The sequence below is a fragment of the Conger conger genome, chromosome 12, assembly GCF_963514075.1.
Source record: "Conger conger chromosome 12, fConCon1.1, whole genome shotgun sequence".
Lineage (NCBI taxonomy): Eukaryota > Metazoa > Chordata > Actinopteri > Anguilliformes > Congridae > Conger > Conger conger.
In genome coordinates this window covers 22,126,552-22,148,837 of record NC_083771.1, presented here as the reverse complement: position 1 = coordinate 22,148,837, position 22,286 = coordinate 22,126,552, and the positions used below count along the sequence as shown (strand labels likewise).

General features: G+C 45.1%; 1 protein-coding gene across 6 annotated transcripts in view; it reads left to right on the top strand.

The window, feature by feature from the left end:
• The window catches only part of LOC133141788 (atos homolog protein B-like), a 37,127-nt gene extending 20,599 nt beyond the window's left edge, over positions 1-16,528 (top strand). For 3 of the 6 annotated variants that reach the window (XM_061262520.1, XM_061262522.1, XM_061262521.1), the window contains 9 exons: positions 4,537-4,715; positions 5,322-5,466; positions 5,840-7,077; positions 10,784-10,839; positions 11,812-11,890; positions 12,323-12,481; positions 12,713-12,781; positions 13,031-13,236; positions 13,649-16,528. In XM_061262520.1, the coding sequence (XP_061118504.1) occupies positions 6,031-7,077; positions 10,784-10,839; positions 11,812-11,890; positions 12,323-12,481; positions 12,713-12,781; positions 13,031-13,236; positions 13,649-13,802 (1,770 nt within the window). In that variant the 5' untranslated portion in view covers positions 4,537-4,715; positions 5,322-5,466; positions 5,840-6,030 and the 3' untranslated portion in view covers positions 13,803-16,528. Of the gene's footprint in view, positions 1-3,406; positions 3,428-4,536; positions 4,716-5,321; positions 5,467-5,839; positions 7,078-10,783; positions 10,840-11,811; positions 11,891-12,322; positions 12,482-12,712; positions 12,782-13,030; positions 13,237-13,648 lie in introns of those variants that run through there. The other 3 variants (XM_061262524.1, XM_061262523.1, XM_061262525.1) reach the window with 3 other exon arrangements.
• Positions 16,529-22,286: the final 5,758 nt, after the last annotated feature.

Genomic DNA, 22,286 nt, shown 5'->3' with positions numbered 1-22,286 from the left:
ACATTAAACTAATACTACTACTAGTATTACTAGTAGTGACTTTCAAGTTTAAATAATTAGCAAACATTAATACTTATGCTGAAAGTGTCCTTCAAGTAGCCACTTGGTAATCAGCCACTGATTAGTCCAGGACAGGAAGCAGGAAGTAGAGAGCTTGTGTCATAGTTAGAGGGCCCTAATCAGTTATCTCATCAGTGCAACCCACAGGCTTGGAATGAGTGATGTGGAACAGCCCTGATATTATCCAGCAGGTGCGTTCTGAGCCATGGTGTGTCACAGTGAGCAAAGCATTTACGTTTATGTTCCTTACCTGGGGTGGGCTGTGGAGGGGATCGATATTCCTGCCCTTGAATCAAGGCAGTCCTCTCACACAGTGCTTGTTGAGCCATAATGCCCGGTCGTATTTTTCTGTTTTATCTTTTATTGTTATTTTACATGCTGAAGGTTTTAAAGCCCAACTCTCGGAAATATAAAACGGTTATTATGCCTGGACATGATGGGATGGGACATTTTAAGCGGGGCTCGTCTGAAAATTAAAAGTGCATTGTGTGAAAAGTCAAATTCAAAGAGACAGGGGAAATGAACAGACGGGGTGGTGCAGAAATAACTCTGAAACAGGTCATATGTCTATAGTTCTTTATTACTTTCAGCTGGAATCTGCATTGATTCAGCTGTTCCTACTTTGTCCTCATTCTGCATCCTAAGTACAATATAATGGTCTCCTCATAGATCCTCATAGAATGTTATGGGTATGTTCACCAGTGTCATTTGAGAGTTTGCACTGCCAACATCAGTTGGTCTGTATATCAATTGGAGGTGCTGGTAGTTGGCAGTGGACAAATGGACAGATTGGATCCAGGTAACTTACAGATCAGTTGGTTCTGATTTGCACTATTTGCCTGGTAAATGGTAAATGGTAAATGGCAGGCATTTATATAGCGCCTTTATCCAAAGCGCTGTACAATTGATGCTTCTCCATTCACCCATTCATACACACACTCACACACCGACGGCGATTGGCTGCCATGCAAGGCCCCAACCAGCTCATCAGGAGCATTTGGGGGTTAGGTGTCTTGCTCAGGGACACTTCGACACAGCCCGGGCGGGGGATCGAACCGGCAACCCTCTGACTGCCAGACGACTGCTCCTGAGCCATGTCGCAAACCAGTGACAGTAAACAAACAAACAGACAGGAAACTGCCTGCCCACATCCTGTTGAGCATGCCCAGAGTGGACTGTTCTGGGGCCCCTCCCCACCCTGCCCCGTGTGCTTCACAGTTCAGACAGCTGTTTGCCATACCTCCACCCGACTCCTGTTTCATCAATTTGCATGCATTTCCTTGTTGAAATCCCTGGCCAAATATAGCTCTGAGCTGTGACCTTTCAACTGCACGCTTCAGACCACCTTGATCTGAGAGGTGCTGTTACACAGAAGTGTTAGAAAGTGTAGTGCACACACACACACACAACACACCTCTGTATACAAATGCACATGCACACACACATACAGGAGTATACCTTACTTTATGCATTGGCATAGAAAGTCACTGACACTTCATTTTTAAGAACTAATAATAATAAAATCTAGTGCACACTAGTATAGGCCCTTTGTATGAAAAACTATGAGACAACTCAGTGAGCCCTTTTTACATTATTAGACCTATTTTTTAGATTTATTAAGTCTTCTGCTCCTGTAGCCTCTCCACTTTTGGTTTGACGCATTGTGTGTTCAGAGATGCTCTTCTGCATACCACTGTTGTAGTGTGTTGTTATTTGTGTTACTGTCAGCTTTGACCGGTCTGGCCCTTCTCCTCTGACCTCTCTCATTAACTAGAGTTTCTGTCTACAGAACTGCTGCTCACTGGATTTTTGCACCATTGTTTGCAAACTCTAGAGACTGTTGTGCGTGAAGATCTGCAGTTTCTGAGATACTCAAACCACCCTGTCTGCCATCGTTCCATGGTCAAAGTCACTTAGATCACATTTCTTTTGCATTCTGGCATTTGATCTGAAAAACCGCTGAACTTCTTGACCACGTTTGCATGTTTTTATGCATTTAGTTACTGCCACATGATTGGCTGATTAAATAATTCCATTAACAAGCTGGTGTACAGGTATACCTAATAAAGTGATCACTGAGTGTGTGCAAGCACAAAACTGAATTTGTTTGGGGAGGCTTACCATTTTTTCAGGATTATTTTTGTGTGCATCAGCCCACACTGGTTGTTAACTCCAAATTGTGCCCTCCAAACCTGTGCATGCACTTCATTTAAAGGAGGGAACAGCCTGTTCTTGTGTCAAACCTCAGTCTAGGGTCCTGTCCTGTCAGGGGTTGTTTTTGCTGAATTTAAGCTGTAAGCGGTGCATCAAAGCTGGCAGAGAGGTCAGACTGTATCCACTGGAGAACAGAACGACTCTTCCTGGATGCTAATCAAGGTGTACTCTCGTACATCAAAGGCTGCAGCTGGGCCCCTGAGTAGTTGGGCTCAGAATTGTCAGAGTTGTGGGTTAAATATTTTTCATTTCAGGAAATGAAGTGAAATGAAGTGAATTAATTGGAAAACAGCCGCTCTTAGAACATCATGGTTTTATGAAATGTGAAATACTGTATTTTGCTACATTTTTAGTTGTGAAAAAAAGAAAAAGTGTTTACACTTCCCCCCCCGACTGTCATCCTCCCCGACCCTCTCGCTCTCTCGCTCTCCCTCTCTCTCTCTCTCTCTCTCTCTCTCTCTCTCTCTCTCTCTCTCTCTCTCTCTCTCTCTCTCACTCACTGCTGATCTCCTGGGATTTTCACGTACGACAGTCTTACCAATACTGGTCAGAAAACTGATAATGATAATTCCTCCAGAGAAATTCTGAGTAAACAATTGACATTCTATGTTTCTCCTAGTTAGCACGTTTATTTAAATTGCATTATACATTTGGTTTGCTGGACCCTCGCTGTGAAAAGGACACTGATATTTCCCTATATTGTGTAGTATATGGATTTCCAAAATGCAGAGAAGACGACCCCCCTACAATTGTTTTGCCACCCAGATACGGCACTGTTGTGGCAGCCGGGTTTTGTGGCCTCTTGTCCCCCTATGTTGGTCCGTTTGACTGGATAGGGGCTGTCCGCTGTGTCAGCCACGTCCCCGCAGATTCCTTGTGATGTGAGCCAATGCACTTTAGTGCGTGGCTGCTTTTAGCCGCAGCTATTTATGGTACAGTGGTCCAGCGCTAACGGGGAATCCTGACCTCTCTCTCTCCGTCTCGCTCTCCCTCTCTCACTCTCTCCCTCTTTCGCACTCCCTCTCTCCCTCTCTCTCCCTCTATTTCACTCTCTCTTTCCTGCTTCTGCCCAGGGGGAAAAGAGGACAGATGGGGCTCTGTGCCACCCCCCCCCCCCCCCCCAATCCGACATCAAATCCACAGATTTCACAAGGTGCACTGTGACTCTTTTTGGGAGAGGGCTGCCCCAGGCTCCTCCCAATCTGGCTGAAAGGGGTGTGCAAGTATGCCTGCAGTATGTGTTTCTGACTATGGGCTTATGGGCGCCTGTGTACTCTGTCAGTGTCTGTGTGTGCGGGTGCGCATGTATAAATGGCAGTGGAGGGGGTGCTGCTGTCACTGGATCACATGTATCACTGGGGAGGGCATTCCTGTAGGGGCTGAACATTTTCTGTGTGTGTGTGTGTGTTAGAGAGAGAGGGGTGTATGTGTGTGTGTGCATGTGCATGTGTTTCTACACAAATACACATTTCTATGTTCTCTCACTTGTGATAATTACAGCCTGTCAAGGGACCAGTGGATCTCTTGCAAGTGTTCATACATGCACACATTTACATATACAGTATGCACAGAGAATATGAAAACTCACACACTCACACACACACACATACTCACTCCCTGCACAGCACTGCTGTTGTGGGGTCATTCTGGCCTCCACAGCTGTGTATTATTGCCAGGCTTCTCTCCCTGCAGACATGCTTTCTTTCCCATTCATCCCATTCCTTTGCCAGCTGCCTGTTTTCCCTGCTTCCTGGATCCTGGACTGGAATGTTTTCCACAGTTAGGAGACAGAACTTCTCAATGTAAAATGTATTGAGTGTAGAGAATCCGCAACAAAACTGCTCTCCCATCAGTCCCACAGATAAGAGGTTCCACCAAAGATTCTGTATACAGGCCATTCCTTCCTTCCTGTCTGCCTCTTTTTTGTGATCAAATGTTTTTTTTATTCAACATTAGAAAAAAGAAAAGTCCTCCCCCTTAAAACTTGAAACCCCCCCACCCCACAGAACACAATTCAGCAGCAGCGGCCGAATGCCAGGCATCCAACTTTCTGTAATTAGCTCCATGAATCCAGGCAATCGATGTCTCCGTGTTAGTCCTGTCCTGTATGAGTTATTGGAGGTTCCATATGGTTTGTGGTTGAGTATAACAAGTCCAACCGGAAGCTTCCGTAGGTAAGAAGTGGAGAGAATGGAGGGAACACAGGAGCTGTATAAAGGTTGTAACTGACGGATGGGTTGTTTTCCCCCCCCTCCTCCCCAGGTGTGTACGCTGGAATGCCCGCGGCAGAATGAAGCCTCCGAGTCAAGCTTCACACCTGTGTGCCCGGAGGGGGCGTGTCCAGATGCCGTCCGTTTCTCGGAGTGACCTGTGGAGAGCGACATCCTGTTTTTTAGCCCCTCCTCCCCGCACGCTCCCACCCCACTGACGTCCAGCCCTCAGTGAGCAGGCCGCTTCCCCATTGGTCCAACGGTTCTGTCCTAAAGCAACACTAAAGCAACACTAAAGCAATACTACAAAGCCTGAATTCAGTCCACATTTGTCCTTCAAAGCAAACATGGTCACATTCACTGACAAATTCAGCCTGGCCAGTTTGTGTTCAGTGATTCATGAAATGACCAAAGTGTTTTTAGGAGGAAAAAAATAATAGCATTTAATTATGAGTGAGTGGACAATGTCGATTGAATCCCAACCTCAGCCCTGACTTCTGATTATCAATTCAGCAGTGCCTGAAATCGCATGAAGCACTGATGCTGATGATCTATTTAGTATGTATTCAGGATCACTTGTATTTTAAGTCAATGAATTCAGGAAATCATTTCAGAATCATGATTTGACATCAAAGATATTTTTCAGTGGATCATTTGACTTTCAGTTAATGTTGAGGAAGGTGAGCATTCTTTTGCACATGAAATCGGTTGAGAGAATAGAATTTATTTTGTATGTCTTATTATGTTTTATTGTCTCTCTTGTTTATGTAATGTTATGTAATTGGTATTTTGGGAGTGTAAATGGAGGATGGTTAAATTCTCTCTCTCCCACCCCAGGTGGTGGCCCACCCTGTGCCAGCCTTGGTTGGTCACTGGCCTGTGTGGGAATGGTGTTGGCAGTTTTGGCAGGCAGCTGTGGGGATGGACGGGCACCTGAGGTAGAGAAGGGGGGGCAGAATTCTAGCATGGGGAGAAGAGCCAGGTGAGCAGGGGAGGGGCCAGTCACATGACCTCCATGCTGAACTGCCATTGGACACTTAGACTTGCCCTTTACTTTGCTGAGTTTAAGTCCAATAAAAGAGTATCCATTACATTCGTAGGGAAATCAAATTACAGTTATATCAACAACAATGTATATAATTTTTAATCAAGCATCATGTAACAAAATCCCATATCTTTCAATATAACTTTTGTGGGCCCAAATGCAATGTAATGAGGAAGTTATGGAGTTATCACACTAATAATTTAAGAAATTGGCATTTACCTATGTCATAAATATCACCCTTAGGGGAAGATAACTGTATACCTGTGCATCTCCGGGTTTGGGTTGTAAAATTGTCCTTGCTTTCCTGCAGGTGCATCGTGCAAGAACGTATCGGTTTGTTGACATGAGTCCCAATGATTCAACTCCTTCTAGAACATACTGCCTGTAGCCAGGAGTTGCTCCCTCATTTGTTTGCACTTTAAAATCCCTTGTCTGACTTGACCTGGTAGTACACGGTACAAAAAAAGACCTGGACGCAGTCAGCAGGAAGGCGAAGGGAAGATGCGACACATCCATGTGGAAATTGCACGCAAGGAGCCCCCCGTGGAGCTCCCAGACCACGGCGGGGCCCTCCCGCCCCCCAGCGCCCCGACGGGGGGGAGGCCCTACGGCCAGGAGGAGATCAGGCTGCAGAAGGTCTATCAGCTGTCCATCTTCTCCCAGCTCGGGGGGTTTGCCGAAACTTTGGGGGGGCAGAGACCGACCCGGCTCGGAGGGAAGAGGGACTCAGACGATCGGCCGCCGGGCGGCAAACACCCCTGTCTGGGTGCGGCACTGAGGGCCGCGCGGGAGCCCAAGGCCCCCCCGGAGGTCCCAGTTCAGGACGGCTCAGAGCGCATCTTCTCAGATGGCGGGGGCATGCCTGCCCAGGACCCCAGCTGCCAGACGGCTGCTGTCCCCCTAGCCCTATCCCGACACCCCTCCCAACACAACAGGCCAATCCCCGGCCCTGAGGCTCCCCTCTCCCCCAAACCCCAGCCCCAGACCTCCACCCGGGCCTGGGAGCCCACCCCCATAGCGACCCTCCCCAGGACCGGGCCACTGTCGGCTAACGGAGATTCAGCCTGCGCCCCGGCCAAACGGGCCAGGGAGCACCTTACCAACGGAGATTCAGCCGAGCCACCGGCCTCTGCCCCGACCTGCCGCACTGAACGAGCACTGTGTGACCTGGAGGCATCGGAGGACACTGAGAGGCCAGTGCAGGAAAGGGGTGGAGAGAGGGCAGGGAGCAGCGAATCATCTCCTCTGGAGCCTAGCCATCCTCAGACCACATCCACCAATTGCCTGGCCACTTCAGAGAAGACCCCCACGGTGTCGCGGGACGTGACCTCGGGACCCTCCCTGGGCCCCTGCCCCGCCAAGAGGAGGCTGCTGTCCTCCAGCGACGTGGGGGAGTCCTGCTCCGAGGACGAGGGGCCCTCCACCTCCAAGAGGAGCCGGCTGGCCCTGCTGGCCCCTGGCCTGGGCCTCGGGGCCTGCCGCAGCACCGACGCCAAGGGCGCCCCCTTCTGGAACCACCTCCTCCCCTCCGCCCGCGAACGACCCAAGGTGAGATACCGCCACCGGCCTCAGCCCATTCTGCTGGTCCCAGATCAGCAGAATGAGACACCGCCACCGACCTCAGGATCAGCAGAATGAGACACCGCTACCGACCTCAGCTCATTCTGCTGGTCCCAGATCAGTGACCAATGTGCGCACTCTCTCCAGTCTAGGGGGTTATTCCACAGAGCAGGATTACTGAGTTAGCTGGGTAAGAAGCCAGAATAGCTCGTATTGCTTCAGTCCATGTTGCAGGTTTATGAGGGTGTACTGAGTGCCGTTATCCGTCCGTCATCCTGCCAGGGAAACCGTTACGTGGTAGTCTGTACTCAACGTCTGTTGTGAGGCACATTTTCTAAATGATCTGTCTGTGATGCATAAAAATGAAAACACACTGTGTGCTTTACTTTTCCTCAGCATTGGGTCCAAATGAACAGATTGATGTTGAATTGCTTGATTCAAACATGAGACAAAATAAATATCTTGGGAAGAGACCCACAATGAAAAAAACTATTTTACTGGCATTATGAAGCTTTTAGCGACATATTTCTGCGTGAAGAAAGTGTCTCAAGTTTGGGCTGTTTTCAATTTAGAGCTGAGGCGTAGTCTAGTGCTTCAACTGAGGAAAAAACAGCACATAGGAGCTTCGAGTCTCTCACTGAAACTTTAAATGTCATAGGCCTGGTAATTGTGAAGGTTCCAGTTGATTCTTTATTTGCACTTAAATTGAAATATTTTGTTTTCAAACTTATTGTGGGATTTAACGATTTTTGGCTTAAGATTTTTAACTGAAATGCCTTTAAAATGTCTAGCCCTTTTCAATTTCATCATCTATGACCGTTTTGCCTTGCTCTCAAGTAGCCCCACTCTCCTCAAGTGGTACTTGTACTCCTGGTTGAAAACTACAGGGTTATATCAAGAGGTATTGAATTGGATATTCAAGGTACTGCAGATCTGGGCATATATTTAACAGCTCTAAGCAGATTTCACTGTAGTTTTTGGAGGTGTGGTGAAATTGCCCCCCGTTTGACCGACTGGTTTGAGCGGTTAAGGGAGAGGGGAGTGGGTAGGGGTTAAAGTGGTTGAAGATTTTACCTTCAATGCCTGGACCGTAGAAACCACCAGACCGGTGGGGCAAGGTGCTGAGACCCCTTTAGTGGAACCCGTGCGCCCCCCCCCCCTTCCCCCGTGTGGACCATTCCCCCGCACGTTTCACACGACCGGGACAAAAGCACAGAGAGCCACAAAAATGAGCGCTCTCCTCTCGTACTAGAACGTACAGAGAGGGCCCGGAATAAAGCCCATTGAGCCGGCCATTGTTCCCACGTGGTCACAGTGTCCGGGAACGGAAGCCGTAGAGGCAGCCCTGCTCTTTCTGGCTATTTAATAATCTAACATATTCTGTTCCAGAAAGCTAGCGTCCGGCCAGGTGCAGGCATTCACCTTTCTCTATGGACGTCGTCAGAATGGGCCGTTTTGAGCATTTTGCACCAGCGGCATGTTGTACGTGGGAGGGGGTGGGGTGGGGTGAGGGGGAAAGCCAGAGGGAGCGCGTGTCTTTAGTAGTGGCAATGGCGGCGGGGGTTGAGGCTGACGACCGGACGGGAGAGCGATGGCAGTGGGTTGACAGAGAGGAAGAAAGGTCTAGAGAGGGAGGAAAATGGATGAATTGGTACTGGACAGCACCTTTGGCTTTGGGTCTTGGCTGCTTCTGCATGTGAGTACAGTCCTCTGACACAGGGGGTTAGGGTCAGTGTCCCAGTGGAACAGGGTTTCATACTCTGGTTCACCTTGGGCTGAATATCCCAAATAAGAGTCAGGTGGTTTTATGAAAATAATTTCAGGTGCTTTTTGAATGATTTATTTCACATGTTTATTTATAGATCCAAAAAACAAGGACAATAGTCTTGCTTTGTGGTGCTTTGTGGTGTTTCTGTACAATTATCAAATGCTGAAATCTAAAGAAAAAGAGATGTTCCAATGCAAATAATTTTCTATATGAATGCTGTAGTGTACATTTGCTTTCCTTTCTGTTTTTATCATGGTTATGTGCTGGGCTACCTTAATGGAATACTCCAACATTTTGGGAAATATAGCTTTTTTGTCCCAAACTCAGACTTAGATGAGATGTTAGATTTAATTTTCATTTTTGTACATTCACTGGCTCGGTTTCCCTGTTAGCTTATCCTGTTAGCTTAGCATGAAGACTTGAAGCCTATAGGAGTCAGTAGCCTACAGCCTTCAAAGTGAAGAAATACACCTTACAGCAACTCCAAAACTGTCTTTATTTACACAAGGTATCATGTGTATTTGAAATACATGTGTGAAGAAGTTAAATTAGACGGAACTGGAACTATAACCGCTGAAAGACATGTATCCTTCCTTCCTTCCTTCTTTCACTGGTTGAGCGCAGTGATCTGCGCACCTTCTGAAGGCAAGGTAAGGATGGAAGGACATATGTGTGTGTTCAGCGGTTATCGTTTCAACCATCTAACTTTTCCAAAAGCAATATCTCTCATTTAAAAAAAAATTTTTTTCCTGCACGTGTATTTCAAATACACATGATACCTTGTGTAAATAAGACTTCGGAGTTGTACATAACCATGATATTTCTTCTCTTTGAAGGAGGTTAGGCTACTGACTCCCAATAGGTTTCAAGTCTTTATGCTAAGCTAACACGTTATGCTAACATGGAAACCGAGCCAGTGAATGAAAATGAAATCGAACATCTTGTCTTAAGTCTGGATAAGTCGGAAAAAAGGTATATTTCCCTACATGTTGGTGTATTCCTTTAAGCAGTTCAAGCCAAAATTATCATTATTGGGACTTGGTTGCTCGCCTGTACACTCTTAAACAGGGTTTAGAAAAACAATATATATTTTATTGAACTGTTTTGTTCCAAGAGTGGTTATACTGAAAGCATAATGACAGGCAGAGGCCATGGTGCCTCACAGGATAGTTATGACTGTGTTGGGTTTGCTTTTAAAGAAACCACATGTCTCTCTCTCTAGCCACATGTTCCAGCAAGTTTCCGTGTGAAGCAAATACTTGGCAGGGTCAGTGTGAAATTTAATTAACCTCCACTGGTGTCCCCCTTGTTGTTTTGACAGAGCACCGCTTGAAATTTCCTTGACATTGTTTGAATTAGTGAAGTTATAGAATTATAAATTATTACTTAACTCGTGATTTTTGAGGCAAAGGTCATTACACGATGTGGCGTAACCGAGTAGCTCTGTTGCAGGTTCACTCTCTCTAAGCTCCCGTAGCCGATTATCTGCATCACTGGCAGTACTGTACCAGAGCTGGGCCTGCTGTTGCATCCGGACCATGGCCTTTAATGGCTGCCCTGTACATTGAGAGAAACTGTTAACCTGTCGAGCTAAAGACCCAGCTCGCCCCATCCGAAGGAAATAAACTAGTACAACATCACATCCGGCAGCGGGCGCTAACGTGCTAACGAGTGTCTCTGAACGCCGCTATATGGCAGCAGTGCCTGCTGCTTTCAGAAAGACGGTTTCATGCCAAAGTGTAGGTGACACAAGCTTTAACCAGTGCTGGGAAATGGAATTAATTGTGGTTCTTTAAGTATAGGGCTTGCTGAAAATGCATTGTAAGGGATGAAAAGGGAGTATGCGTTGGGATAAAAAAAGATTTTAAGATTGTGCTTTTGGAAAGGGTGAAATGGGCACTGATGGGTTTCTCTCTGTCCTTTCAGAGTGCTGACTGCTCCAGAGTCGGAAGGAGGCTTAAAAGCGGGCTTCGACTGAAATCGTGAGTTCTCAATCTTCACCTTCAAAGCTTTACCAAGCTTTAGGTCTGGAGATACTTTTAAACTATTCCTGCCTTTTTACCATGGACCTTAAAATATGCAATTACATCGCCAGAGACTTATAGACTAAACATGGCTCAGGTATAGTGTACAAGTGTATCATTATGCCTGATCAACTGTCAAAAACTGTCTTAAGATATTTTAAAATGTGGATTTGAGGCAAATATGCTATTATATCATCATATGTTTTATAGTAATATAGGCCTAAACACATTTACCATTTGGAGTGTATGTGTGTTAGAGTGTGTGGAGTGGGTTGTGGCATCAGCGGCTAATTTCTTGCACACACGATGACGATGCATACAAAACGGAACCTTTGCAGTCTGAAGTGCAAAGTTACACCAAGCATCACTAGGAAGGCACAGCAGACTACTGGGACATTATTCTTATGTGGCATTTATAAGAACACGTACCTGATCTCACTTGGGCCGCACACACACATGCCTGGACGAGGCTGTGATGTCAAAGGAATGGTTTAATATCGCATTGCTTCAGCCCTTCTGCAGATTTTGCCCTTCTCACCACGGTCATTCATGATGACAAGGGGTGATACAGTATGTTCTCAACAGGGTTTTGTTAAATGGTGAATGAGGTCAGCATCTTTCACATTGCTGACTGCTCTCACTCGCTCTCTTCGTCTCTCTCTCCCTCTCTCTCTCTCCGCGCTCTCTCTCTCCCTCTCTCTCCACGCTCTCTCTCCCTCTCTCTCTCTCCCTCTCCACACTCTCTCCCTCTCTCTCTCCCTCTCTACGCTCTCCCTCTCTCTCTCTCTCTCCACACTCTCTCTCTCTCCCTCTCTCCACGCTCTCTCTCTCTCCCTCTCCATGCTCTCTCTCTCCCTCTCTCTCTCTCTCTCTCCACTCTCTCTCTCTCCCTCTCCCTCTCTCTCTCTCTCTCTCTCTCTCTCTCTCCAGGCGACAGCTGCGTAGTGGCCGGCGAGCTGAGGCTTTTCGCTCCGCCTCCATCAGCCGCTCCCTGCTGGGGAACTTTGAGGTACTTATCCACACACACACAACACTCATACAACACGCATGCTCGCACACAACACTCGCACAACATACTTGCACACAACACTCATACAACACACATACTCGCACACAACACTCACACAACAAACATACTTGCACACAACACTCACACAACAAACATACTTGCACACAACACTCATACTCGCACACAACGCTCACACAACAAACATACTTGCACACAACACTCATACTCACACACAACACTCACACAACAAACACACTTGCACACAACACTCACACAAAACTCATACTCGCTCACAACAAGCATACTTGCCCGCTTACACACAAACACACACACATACACACAAACACAGACCCCCTGATAACTGTCTGACCCACGCACTCCATGTACGGGAGTCTGAGTGCGCTGAGTGACCGGTGGGTGTTGTCTCTGCAGGAGTCCATCCTGAAGGGGCGCTTCCCACCGTCAGGCCGGATCGAGGGGTTCACAGCGGAAATCGGGGCCAGCGGCTCTTACTGCCCGCAGCACGCCACCCTGCCCGTCCAGGTCACCTACTACGACATCTCCGAACACAGCGCCCCTTCGCCCTTCCTGGTAACGGCCCCTTGACCTTTCACCTGAGAATTGCAGGGGGACATCTTGCACATGGTCACAGATCTGTGCTTTTAATACGTTCAGTTTTTCTGGGCTGTTAGATCAGTGCAGTCAATCAGTGGTCATTAGAAAAGTCCTCGAGTGAAATATTACAAAATGGCGCTTCTGCGGTTGTGCTCTTCTTCCTGTTTTTTGGTGTAGTAATGATGTCAGTCATGTTATTTGTTTTAGGGGGTAATCTGCCTGGAGCCACTAGGAAAGAAGGGGTACAGTGTACCTAAAGCAGGGACCATCCAAGTGGTCAGTCAGACTCCCGTCCTTTATCTCTTTGTCTCTGCAACCGACTTTCTGTTCTGATGTCACACTGTATTTCCTCAGACATCCTGTCTCTTGCTCAACTTCCAAGGATATAAAAATGGGAATGAATCACCTACCTACCTTCTTATAACCAGTGTTATAACTTTGTGATTGGTGGAGCTCCTCTTGTTACTATTTGAAAGATGACCCCCCCCCCCCCCCCCCTAATACTCTACTCTTTCTGCTCACCAGACCTTATTCAATCCCAACAAAACTGTGGTGAAGATGTTCCTGGTGACCTACAACTTTGAGGACATGCCAGTCAATCATGTGACCTTCCTGCGCCATCGAATCTTCCTGGTGCCCGTGGGGGAGCCGGAAGGGGAACGGCAGGGGGATGGGCCAGAAGGCAGGGCCACAGACAGGAAGAAAATTCTCTGCTACCTGATACACCTTAGGTAACACTTCCTGTTTGTAGGCTGTCTATACTGAGTTCATAGTTTGCCTTGTTTATGTATTATTTAGTTTAACTTAAAAATGGCCTCTAGTACTTAGGCCTACAGAAGTTTATTACTTTGAGTAAGGTCTGTAATTATTTGGACAGTGACACTATTTTGAAGGTCTGTCATTCATACTCATTAGGATGTACATACCCTGAAATTGAAGCTGCCAGTCTGGTATTGACATCCATATGGAGTGGATCGTGTAGGAATTATTGCCCTGAAAAAATTGTGTCACTGTCCAAATACTTACGGACCTCACTGTATGAGTGCTGTTATTGCTATTTGGAATTACCGAATCTGCAGTGGGCTGTTGACCAATCACATTGTTTTATAAATTTTTTTAACCACTACTATCTCAACTCTACAGATTCCAGAGCTCGAAATCTGGGAAAATTTACTTGCACAATGATATCCGGCTGCTATTCTCCCGAAAATCCATCGAGGTGGACACGGGAATCCCCTATGAGCTGAAGTCCTTCACCGAGGTGCCAAGAAACCCCAAATACTCACCCCGAGATTGACGCTCTTTTCACACGACCGTCTGGTGGCCAAACCTAACGTTGGGTACGGGTAATAGACTACTCGGACCAGAGGAAACAAACGAGGACACTTGAAGGACAAAGGCGGAAATGCACCACAGGACTATTTTGAGATTCAGGGTCAACTTGCATGCCTTGTGATGAGGAGAAAAAAAGAACAAAAAGCTGTTATCTTCTCTTGCTGTGTTTCAGTTAAAACTCTGCCCTTTCTTCTGTCTGTGTAACTACCCAGAGGACCAATCCCAGGCCCACAGCATACATCGGTGGCCAATGACAGAGCTTCTCTCACCTCTCATTGATTTATGTGGGAGAATGGCAAACATGTTTATGACAGGGAAACTGGAGTAGAAGGTCTTTGCTTGGAACCAACCAGGCGACTTGTATGCAAGATTAGGCCTCATTGTTGTTCAAGAGTGTACCACCAAATGTTGGGTTTGTGTGTGTCGGGGGGGAAAAGATCTCTTCCCCCCCTCAATAGGCAGGAGGATGAGGAGCTCAAATGCACGCAAGCACAGCTAAGTCACCTTCTTCCGGATGGAGAGAGGCCATGAATGAACATGTTGCTGCACCTGACTGGCTTGGCAGAATGATTCTACGGGGAGGGTGGAAAGGCACAGATTCGACTGGACCGCTCGTACCCTGGTAGCCATTTGCCATCTCATGTCTCCACCAATCACCAAGGCTCAAACAGGCTGAAGAGCACTGTGAGCAGAGTGTTGTATTACCGGTCAGAGTTAAGGGGAAATGGTAGTTGTGTTTAATTTATTTGCAGATGTCTTAAAGCAATATGCTGCACAGTTAGTGTGTTTTATTTTTGCGCCACTCTGGCTGTGCTCCGACAGTGATGTATAGGGACATCAGGGTTGTGAGGGAGGGTGGCTGGAATGGAGGGAGGGGGGTTGTGGTATTTAAAAAGATAAACGTATATATTACAAGCAAAAACTCAATGGCTCATGAGTAACACAGGTGACTGACAACTGCTGAAATTTCAGCATACAGTCATCGCATGCAGTCATTTCTTTTGACTTGATTCTCTTACTATTTTCTGTATATGTAGGGCCTGCATAGAAGCATATAAGGAAGAAACACTGGGCTTTCATAGACTCCTTTCAAATTGCCAGAATCCCAAAATTCAGGAATCAATTGCTCGATGCCATGTCAAGATTTTTATTTTTATTTATTTTATTTTTATAAGTTCCGGCCTTAGAAAATATCAGGAACTTTTGCCATGAAAGGAACTCTAGCGTAGCCCACTTCAGTTCACCAGACAGTGAAGATCTAAATCTGGATTAACCGTTTGCTCCTTAGCCAGATAAAATGTAAAACACAACTGGGGGTCTGGAGGGTAGACTTTAAAAAGGGAGAAACAGGAAGGAGTTTGACTGACAGCTTGACAGACCAAATTGTGTTCTAATGTTCAGTCCAGGCTTGACATAATTAGGCTATTTTAGGCCACAGAATCAATGCTTTCAAGCAAAGCAGCCATTCTGCTCTGAAGAATTTTACACTTTTTGGAGAGATTCTCAGAGGTGAAACAGTATTTTAAATTGATAGTTCTACTGCAAGAAGCCCTTGCAATTATGTCGTATTGGTTTCCTTATTTCCAAATAAAAGTATAGCACAATGTAATAAGAAACCAAAGAAGCAAGCAGTTTTTACAAGGTTTTCTGGGTATAGAAGATATTTCAAATGGCGTACTGTCAACACAGGATGTGACTTAAAGATTGCATAATCAATGCAGTTTACAGTTAACTAGTCTTGTTGCAAGACTGGCGAGGTTCTAGGAACAGGGTGACAATATAATTCATATTTGTTTTTGATCATCAGAACTATTTTCTTTTGTAGAGCCAAGTATAATGTATACTTGGCTCTACGAAAAAGCACACTATCCTTTTGGAAGGTGAAATCCCCCATTTGGACTATTTCAGTACAGTTGACAGGCTATACTTTTTCCTCAATTTAAATCAGGAGGTACTATTGCACTATGGAATTTAAATGAAAAACAGCCCAGAAGGCATGCCATGGCATTATATTTCCAAGGACTTTTAGTTTTAGCTCTGCATAAATAGTAGGCAATTTGTCAAATGTAACCATTCATGAACCCGTTGTTCTGACCCCCTGCCCAGCCCCCATTTTGATATAATAATTTTGAAGTGAAACCGAAGAAACACTACTCACGGTTTCTAGAGGGACACTGTCTTCCCATTCGAACCAGAGCACAGTGTGCTTTCAAAGTAATATAAGCACAAGTGTTTAATTTATGTTCTGCACATCACCCCGTGTGCAGGTGACAGGGAAGCCATTTTAAATCTCAGTGTAGTAATAGCCCGACCCTGAGCTGGCACCTGTCGAATCCCTGTCACACCCTGCCCTAGTCTGAGGGGCTCACCTCACCTGTGCTGTCACACCCTGCCCTAGTCTGAGGGGCTGCGGTCACCTCACCTGTGTCGAGGCTGGATCGCAGAGCCAAATCTGCAGGATTTGCGCAGGCCTGCAGCATATTCCCCAAAATCTGCATGTACTGTTTGGGACCAGTGCGTCAAAGAAGGCCTTACCGCCCCAACCGTTCATTTTTCACATTTTGTGTTCTCTGTGGAGTGGGGGAGAGAAACCTGTGTTACTTTGAGGCCTTGAGTTTATACTGAACCAGGAGTAAGCACCTGCAGCTGGTCTCTCTGTGTATGAAATAAAAGGAATTAAATGGAAAAGGTTCTGTCTCGTGTGTGGTCTGTTAAACCTTTGAGCCCCCAGGATTCAGGCACTTGGGAAGCGCCAGGAGAACAGGAGACGATCGGAGTGCACCCCCACCTTCACCCCCCAGGCAAGGCTGGATGACACATCCCCTGCCACACATGCGGAGATTATGTGCATGTATTATGTGTGTATTTTATGGGTGGATTTGAAGCAGAGTGCCTATAAATGTCTCAGAAAGGCCTGGCTGCCATGAATGATGGATGGGGAGGAAAGCGCAGTCCTGGGTTGCTTCAAACTGAGAATAGCGCTGGGAGGAGCTGGCCCTCATCAGTGAGTCGCCTCTGATGAGACCCAGATAGGGGAGGTCTGACATGTGAAACTGTTAAATTATTAACACAACACAGTTCTACCTATATTTTCAAAGTAAATTTAAAGGGGGAGGGGGGTTTATTTAGTTACACCCAGGCAAATATGTTTCTTGCTGCAATCATGTAAATTATTAATGCAATTACATTTGAATGATATAAGTATGGGCTTGAGGTACTTCGTTTGGTTTGAGCTAGCCTGGGATTTATCGCCTGATCTGATTGTTGGAAAGGCCCTTGATTATGGCTTGAGCCGATTCCACTGACGGTGCCAGGGATTTTACCCTGGATGGGGCAAAGGGAGGGTTGAGTCAATACATGGAAATGCTGATCATTTAGTATTTGTATTGAAAAATAATTGGAAAAAATGTGTTTATTGTATAACCCTGCTCTGTGCTGCCCCATGCTAATTGGCAAGCTCAATACGTTTAATGGTGCATGCCTTTCTGTAATATTAGCAAAGAGAGGTGAGGAATCAGAGTCTCTGTGTTGCACATTGGTGAGAATGTACCTTTTGCAGGTCCTCTAGTACAAGGGTATACCCACCACAGGTCTCCAACAAAGGATTTTTGTGTTCATTTCTATTCTATTTATTAACAATCATTCCAGTTCCAGTAAACTAGGTGAGGTTAGTTCATTGCAATCAACTGCTTTTACTGATCAATTTACCCTGCTGACCCAGAGGAAACTTAGCAAACAATGAGTTCAGGATAGCTTTAATGGCCATTAATAAAAAATATATAATGAATATGCAGTACTGTGCAAAAGTTTTAGGCAGGTGTGAAAAAAATGCTGTAAAGTAAGAACGCTTTCACAATTAGAAATGTAAATATTTTATTTTTTATCAATTAACAAAATGCAAAGTGAGTGAACAAAAGAAAAATCTAAATCAAATCAATATTTAGTGTGACCACCCTTTGCCTTCAAACTAGCATCAATTCTTCTAGGTACACTTGCACAAAGTCAGGGATTTTGTGGGCATATAGTCAGGTGTGTGATTAACCAATTATACCAAACCGCAGCTAATGATCATCAATTTAATATGTAGGTTGAAACACAATTATTAACAGAAACAGACACAGCTGTGTAGGAGGGTTAAAACTGGGTGAGGAACTCTGCTTCCAAGGTGAGGTTGCTGAAGACCGTTAAATGTCATAGTCATACACCATGGCAAGACTGAGCACAGCAACAAGACGCAAGGTAGTTATACTGCCTCAGCAAGGTCTCTCCCAGGCAGAAATTTCAAGGCAGACAGGGGTTTCCAGATGTGCTGTCCAAGCTCTGCTGAAGAAGCACAAAGAAACGGGCAACATTGAGGCCCGTAGATGCAGTGGTCGGCCAAGGAAACTTAGTGCAGCAGGTGAAAGACACATCATGCTTACTTCCCTTCACAATCAGAAGATGTTCAGCAATGCCATCTGCTCAGAATTGGCAGAAACCAGTGGGACCTAGGTACATCTACTGTCTACTGTGTGGAGAAGTCTGGTCAGAATTGGTCTTCATGGAAGAATTGCGGCCAAAAAGCCATACCTGCGACGTGGAAACGAGGCCAAGCGACTCAACGATGCTCGAAAACACAGGAACTGGGGTGCAGAAAAATGGCAGCAGGTTCTCTGGACAGATGAGTCAAAATTTGAAATAATTTTAAGAAAATATTTAAAAAAACGTTTGTTCGCTGAAGGGCTGGAGAGTGGGACAAGAATGAGTGTCTGCAGGCAACAGTGAAGCATGGTGGAGGGTCCTTGCAAGTTTGGGGCTGCATTTCTGCAAATGGAATTGGGGATTTGGTCAGACTTAATGGTCTCCTCAATGCTGAAAGGTACAGGCAGATACTTATCCATCATGCAATACCATCAGGGAGGCATCTGATTGGCCCCAAATTTATTCTGCAGCAGGACAACAACCCCAAACATACAGCCTATGTCATTAAGAACTATCTTCAGCGTAAAGAAGAACAAGGAGTCCTGGAAGCGATTATATGGCCCCCACAGAGCCCTGATCTCTGAGTCTGTCTGGGATTACATGAAGAGACCGAAGCATTTGAGGCTGTCTAAATCCACAGAAGAACTGTGGTTAGTTCTCTGAGATGTTTGGAACAACCAACCTGCTGAGTTCCTTCAAAAACTGTGTGCAAGTATACCTAGAACAGGGGTCAGCAACCCTGGTCCTGGAGACCCGCAGGGTGTGCTGGTTTTTGTTTTCGCCTTAATACCAGCGACTGATTCAGACCCAAGAAACCAGGTGAGGCGAGTTAACTGTGTAATCCACTGCTTTAATCGATCAATTAAGTGCTGAGTAACGACAAAAGCCAGCACACCCTGCGGCTCTCCAGGACCAGGGTTGCCGACCCCTGACCTAGAAGAATTGATGCAAAGGGTGGTCTCACCAAATATTGATTTGATTTTGATTTTCTTCTGTTCATTCACTTCTTCTGTTCATGCATTTTGTTAATTGATAAAAATAAACAAAGCCTTACATTCTAACAAAGCATTGTTATTTTACAGCATTTTTTCACACCTGCCAAAAACTTTTGCACAGTACCGGTATATAGAATTAATAGAAAATTTAAAAGCTATATATTAATTACATTATTTAAAATGCATTAATAATAAAAATGAGTATACGGTATATGCACAGGAGATGAGGAGATTTTGAATGTTATGGTTGAAATATGAATGTTAACGTTTGAATGTTAAGGTTATGGTTGAAAAATTGAAATATCATTAAATAACATCATTAAATAACATCAAACTAGCTAGCTAGCTGACGTTACCTAGCGTTAGCTGACTAAATTGAAGACCAGTGACTAGCTAGCTAGCTAGTTAGCTAGCTATCGACCGTTAGTCTCAACTAGAAATAAATTACTTGAATGCTGTGTTTGTGTGATATAATATGGCCCCCTTGTGTACTACTTGCTAGCTAACTCGTCAACTAAATCTATATAGCCAAATCGCTCATTTATGTAGTTAGTTAGGTGGCGTAACGTTAGTGTTAAATTGGCTCGCTAGCTAGATAGTCAGATAATAACTGTCGCTAGTTTACGTTAGCTAGAATGCCAGCGCGTATTATCGACCTGCTACGAGGTCTTAAAGGATGTATTAATATTACGAAATGTATATAACATTTGTTTGTGAACATTAAAATTATGTGGCGCTAAACAACTTTAATTTAAATAAAGCTAATTTTTCTTATGTCATTGTTGAGTTCTCTGTATACTGGATAAGTAACATACATCAGAGCTGGTGAGAATGTGATTTTGGACAAAGCAACAAGGTATTATCATAATTGTCATTAATTATTATGATTAAAATGATAAATTAAGTTAATTTGTTATAGAGCCATCACCACAAATTATTGAACAGGCCTAGTTATAGGTCAGAGCATTATTGTAATAAATCTCTAAAAGATGATAATACACATTATTGCTTTGTTCAAAATCACATTCTCACCAGCTCTGATGCATGTGGTACTTATCCAGTCACATGTTATTCTTCTTCTCCAATTGAAACAAGCCTGTAAAATGGTATTATGTTGGTGTACCATGGCAGGGATTGCTCTACACCTTGTAGTTTGTTCTGCAGAGCACAGTCCATGAATAAAGGCCTTAAATATGGTCAAGATATTTGTTTTCATTCTTGATCCATAAACCTCTAATTGTCTATATACATCATGTCATATATTGTTAACATATGATATACTATGTCATTCAGTTTAGTCATAATTGGTGCTCCAAGTCCCTTATTCCATGCCACATTTTTGCCACACTGCCTGTTTTTTGCACACAGCGCACCAAAGAAAGTGCCTCAAAATTGTGCCCTTTGTGTTAATGCAGAGAAAGATTCCCAGGGTTTGCATTATGCACTTTTGTTTGCTTAGAGCTTTTGTCTACTAAATAGCCTTAACTTTTGTTAGTGATGACAAAAGCCTATTTATTTGTCATTGTTAATATCATCCTGTACATTAGCTTATCAGTGACCTATAGCCTATATCATTTATGTTTTAGTAAACTAGAAATGCATATTGTTTTGTCGTTTTTTCACACGTGATACAATAAAAAAAACATAAATAACCCCCAAAAATGTTTCTTGCGCCTGAAGCCAGGTGATTTGGTGGCCACCCACAGACAGCCTTTGGCCACTCCAGTAAAAAAATCTTAGAACCGCCCCTGGACACAAACCTTCCACATAGCTGTGTCAACTGCTTTGTTGAGGGAGTGTGGTCCGATTGTGTACACACTTAATGCGCCGCACATTTCTGCCTGCACTTGTAAAACTATTTACCAATCAGTTTTTCACTGTGAACGGATAGTCCACTGCACTCTTTTTGCCAGGGTATTGTATTGTGAATTTGTCTGTTCCAATCAGTTTTTTCCTGCTGTTGTCACTTTCTTGCCAATTTGTCTTAATGGTAGTGCACTGAGGTTCAAGGTTTGTGTGACTGAAGAGGTCATTCAAAACTGAGTGCCTTGAAACTAAACTCTCGGTGGGAGGACAACTTTACAGTGTTACACATTTAAATACAATACATCATTACATACTACTTTTGTAGTATGATGGTCACATTCATCATTCCATTATCTCTGACTGTAGTTACATAATTTATTTACATAATTAAAAGATGGAAACTGTGTCTGTGCACATATTTGAACTTAACGGCATGCTTGTATGAATATGCATGTGTGTGTGTTGCACTATTTTTGCATATTGATAATCATGTACTATTCTTGCACTTATTTCAAACTAACCTTTGCATATTTATCATCATGTCTGAGATACTGGGACGTAGATCAACCGGTAAATCGAGAGCTTCGCCTTCCGGCTCGGCTCCCTCTTCACCACGACGGTCCGGTGCAACGCCCGCATTACTGCTGACGCTGCACCGATCTGCCTGTCGATCTCACGCTCCCTTCTACCCTCACTCGTGAACAAGACCCAGAGATACTTGAACTCCTTCACTTGGGGCAATGACTCATTCCCAACCCGGAAGGAGCAACCCACCGCTTTCTGGCAGAGAACCATGGCCTCGGACTTGGAGGTGCTGACTCTCAACCCGGCCACTTCTCACTTGGCTGCAAACCGCTCCAGTGTGTGCTGAAGATCATGGTCCGATGAAGCCAGCAGAACCACGTCGTCTGCAAAAAGCAGAGACGCAATTCTGAGGTCACCAAACCGGACACTCTCCTCACCTCGGCTGCGCCTTGAGATCCTGTCCATGAACATCACAAACAGGACCGGTGACAAGGGGCAACCTTGGCGGAGTCCCACAGCCACTGGAAACGTGCTTGACTTTGTGCCGAGGATGCGGACACAGCTCTCACTTTGGTTATACAGGGACTGGATGGCTCGTAACAACGGCCCCGGTACCCCATACCTCCGCAGTACCCCCCACAGGGTTCCCCGGGGGACAC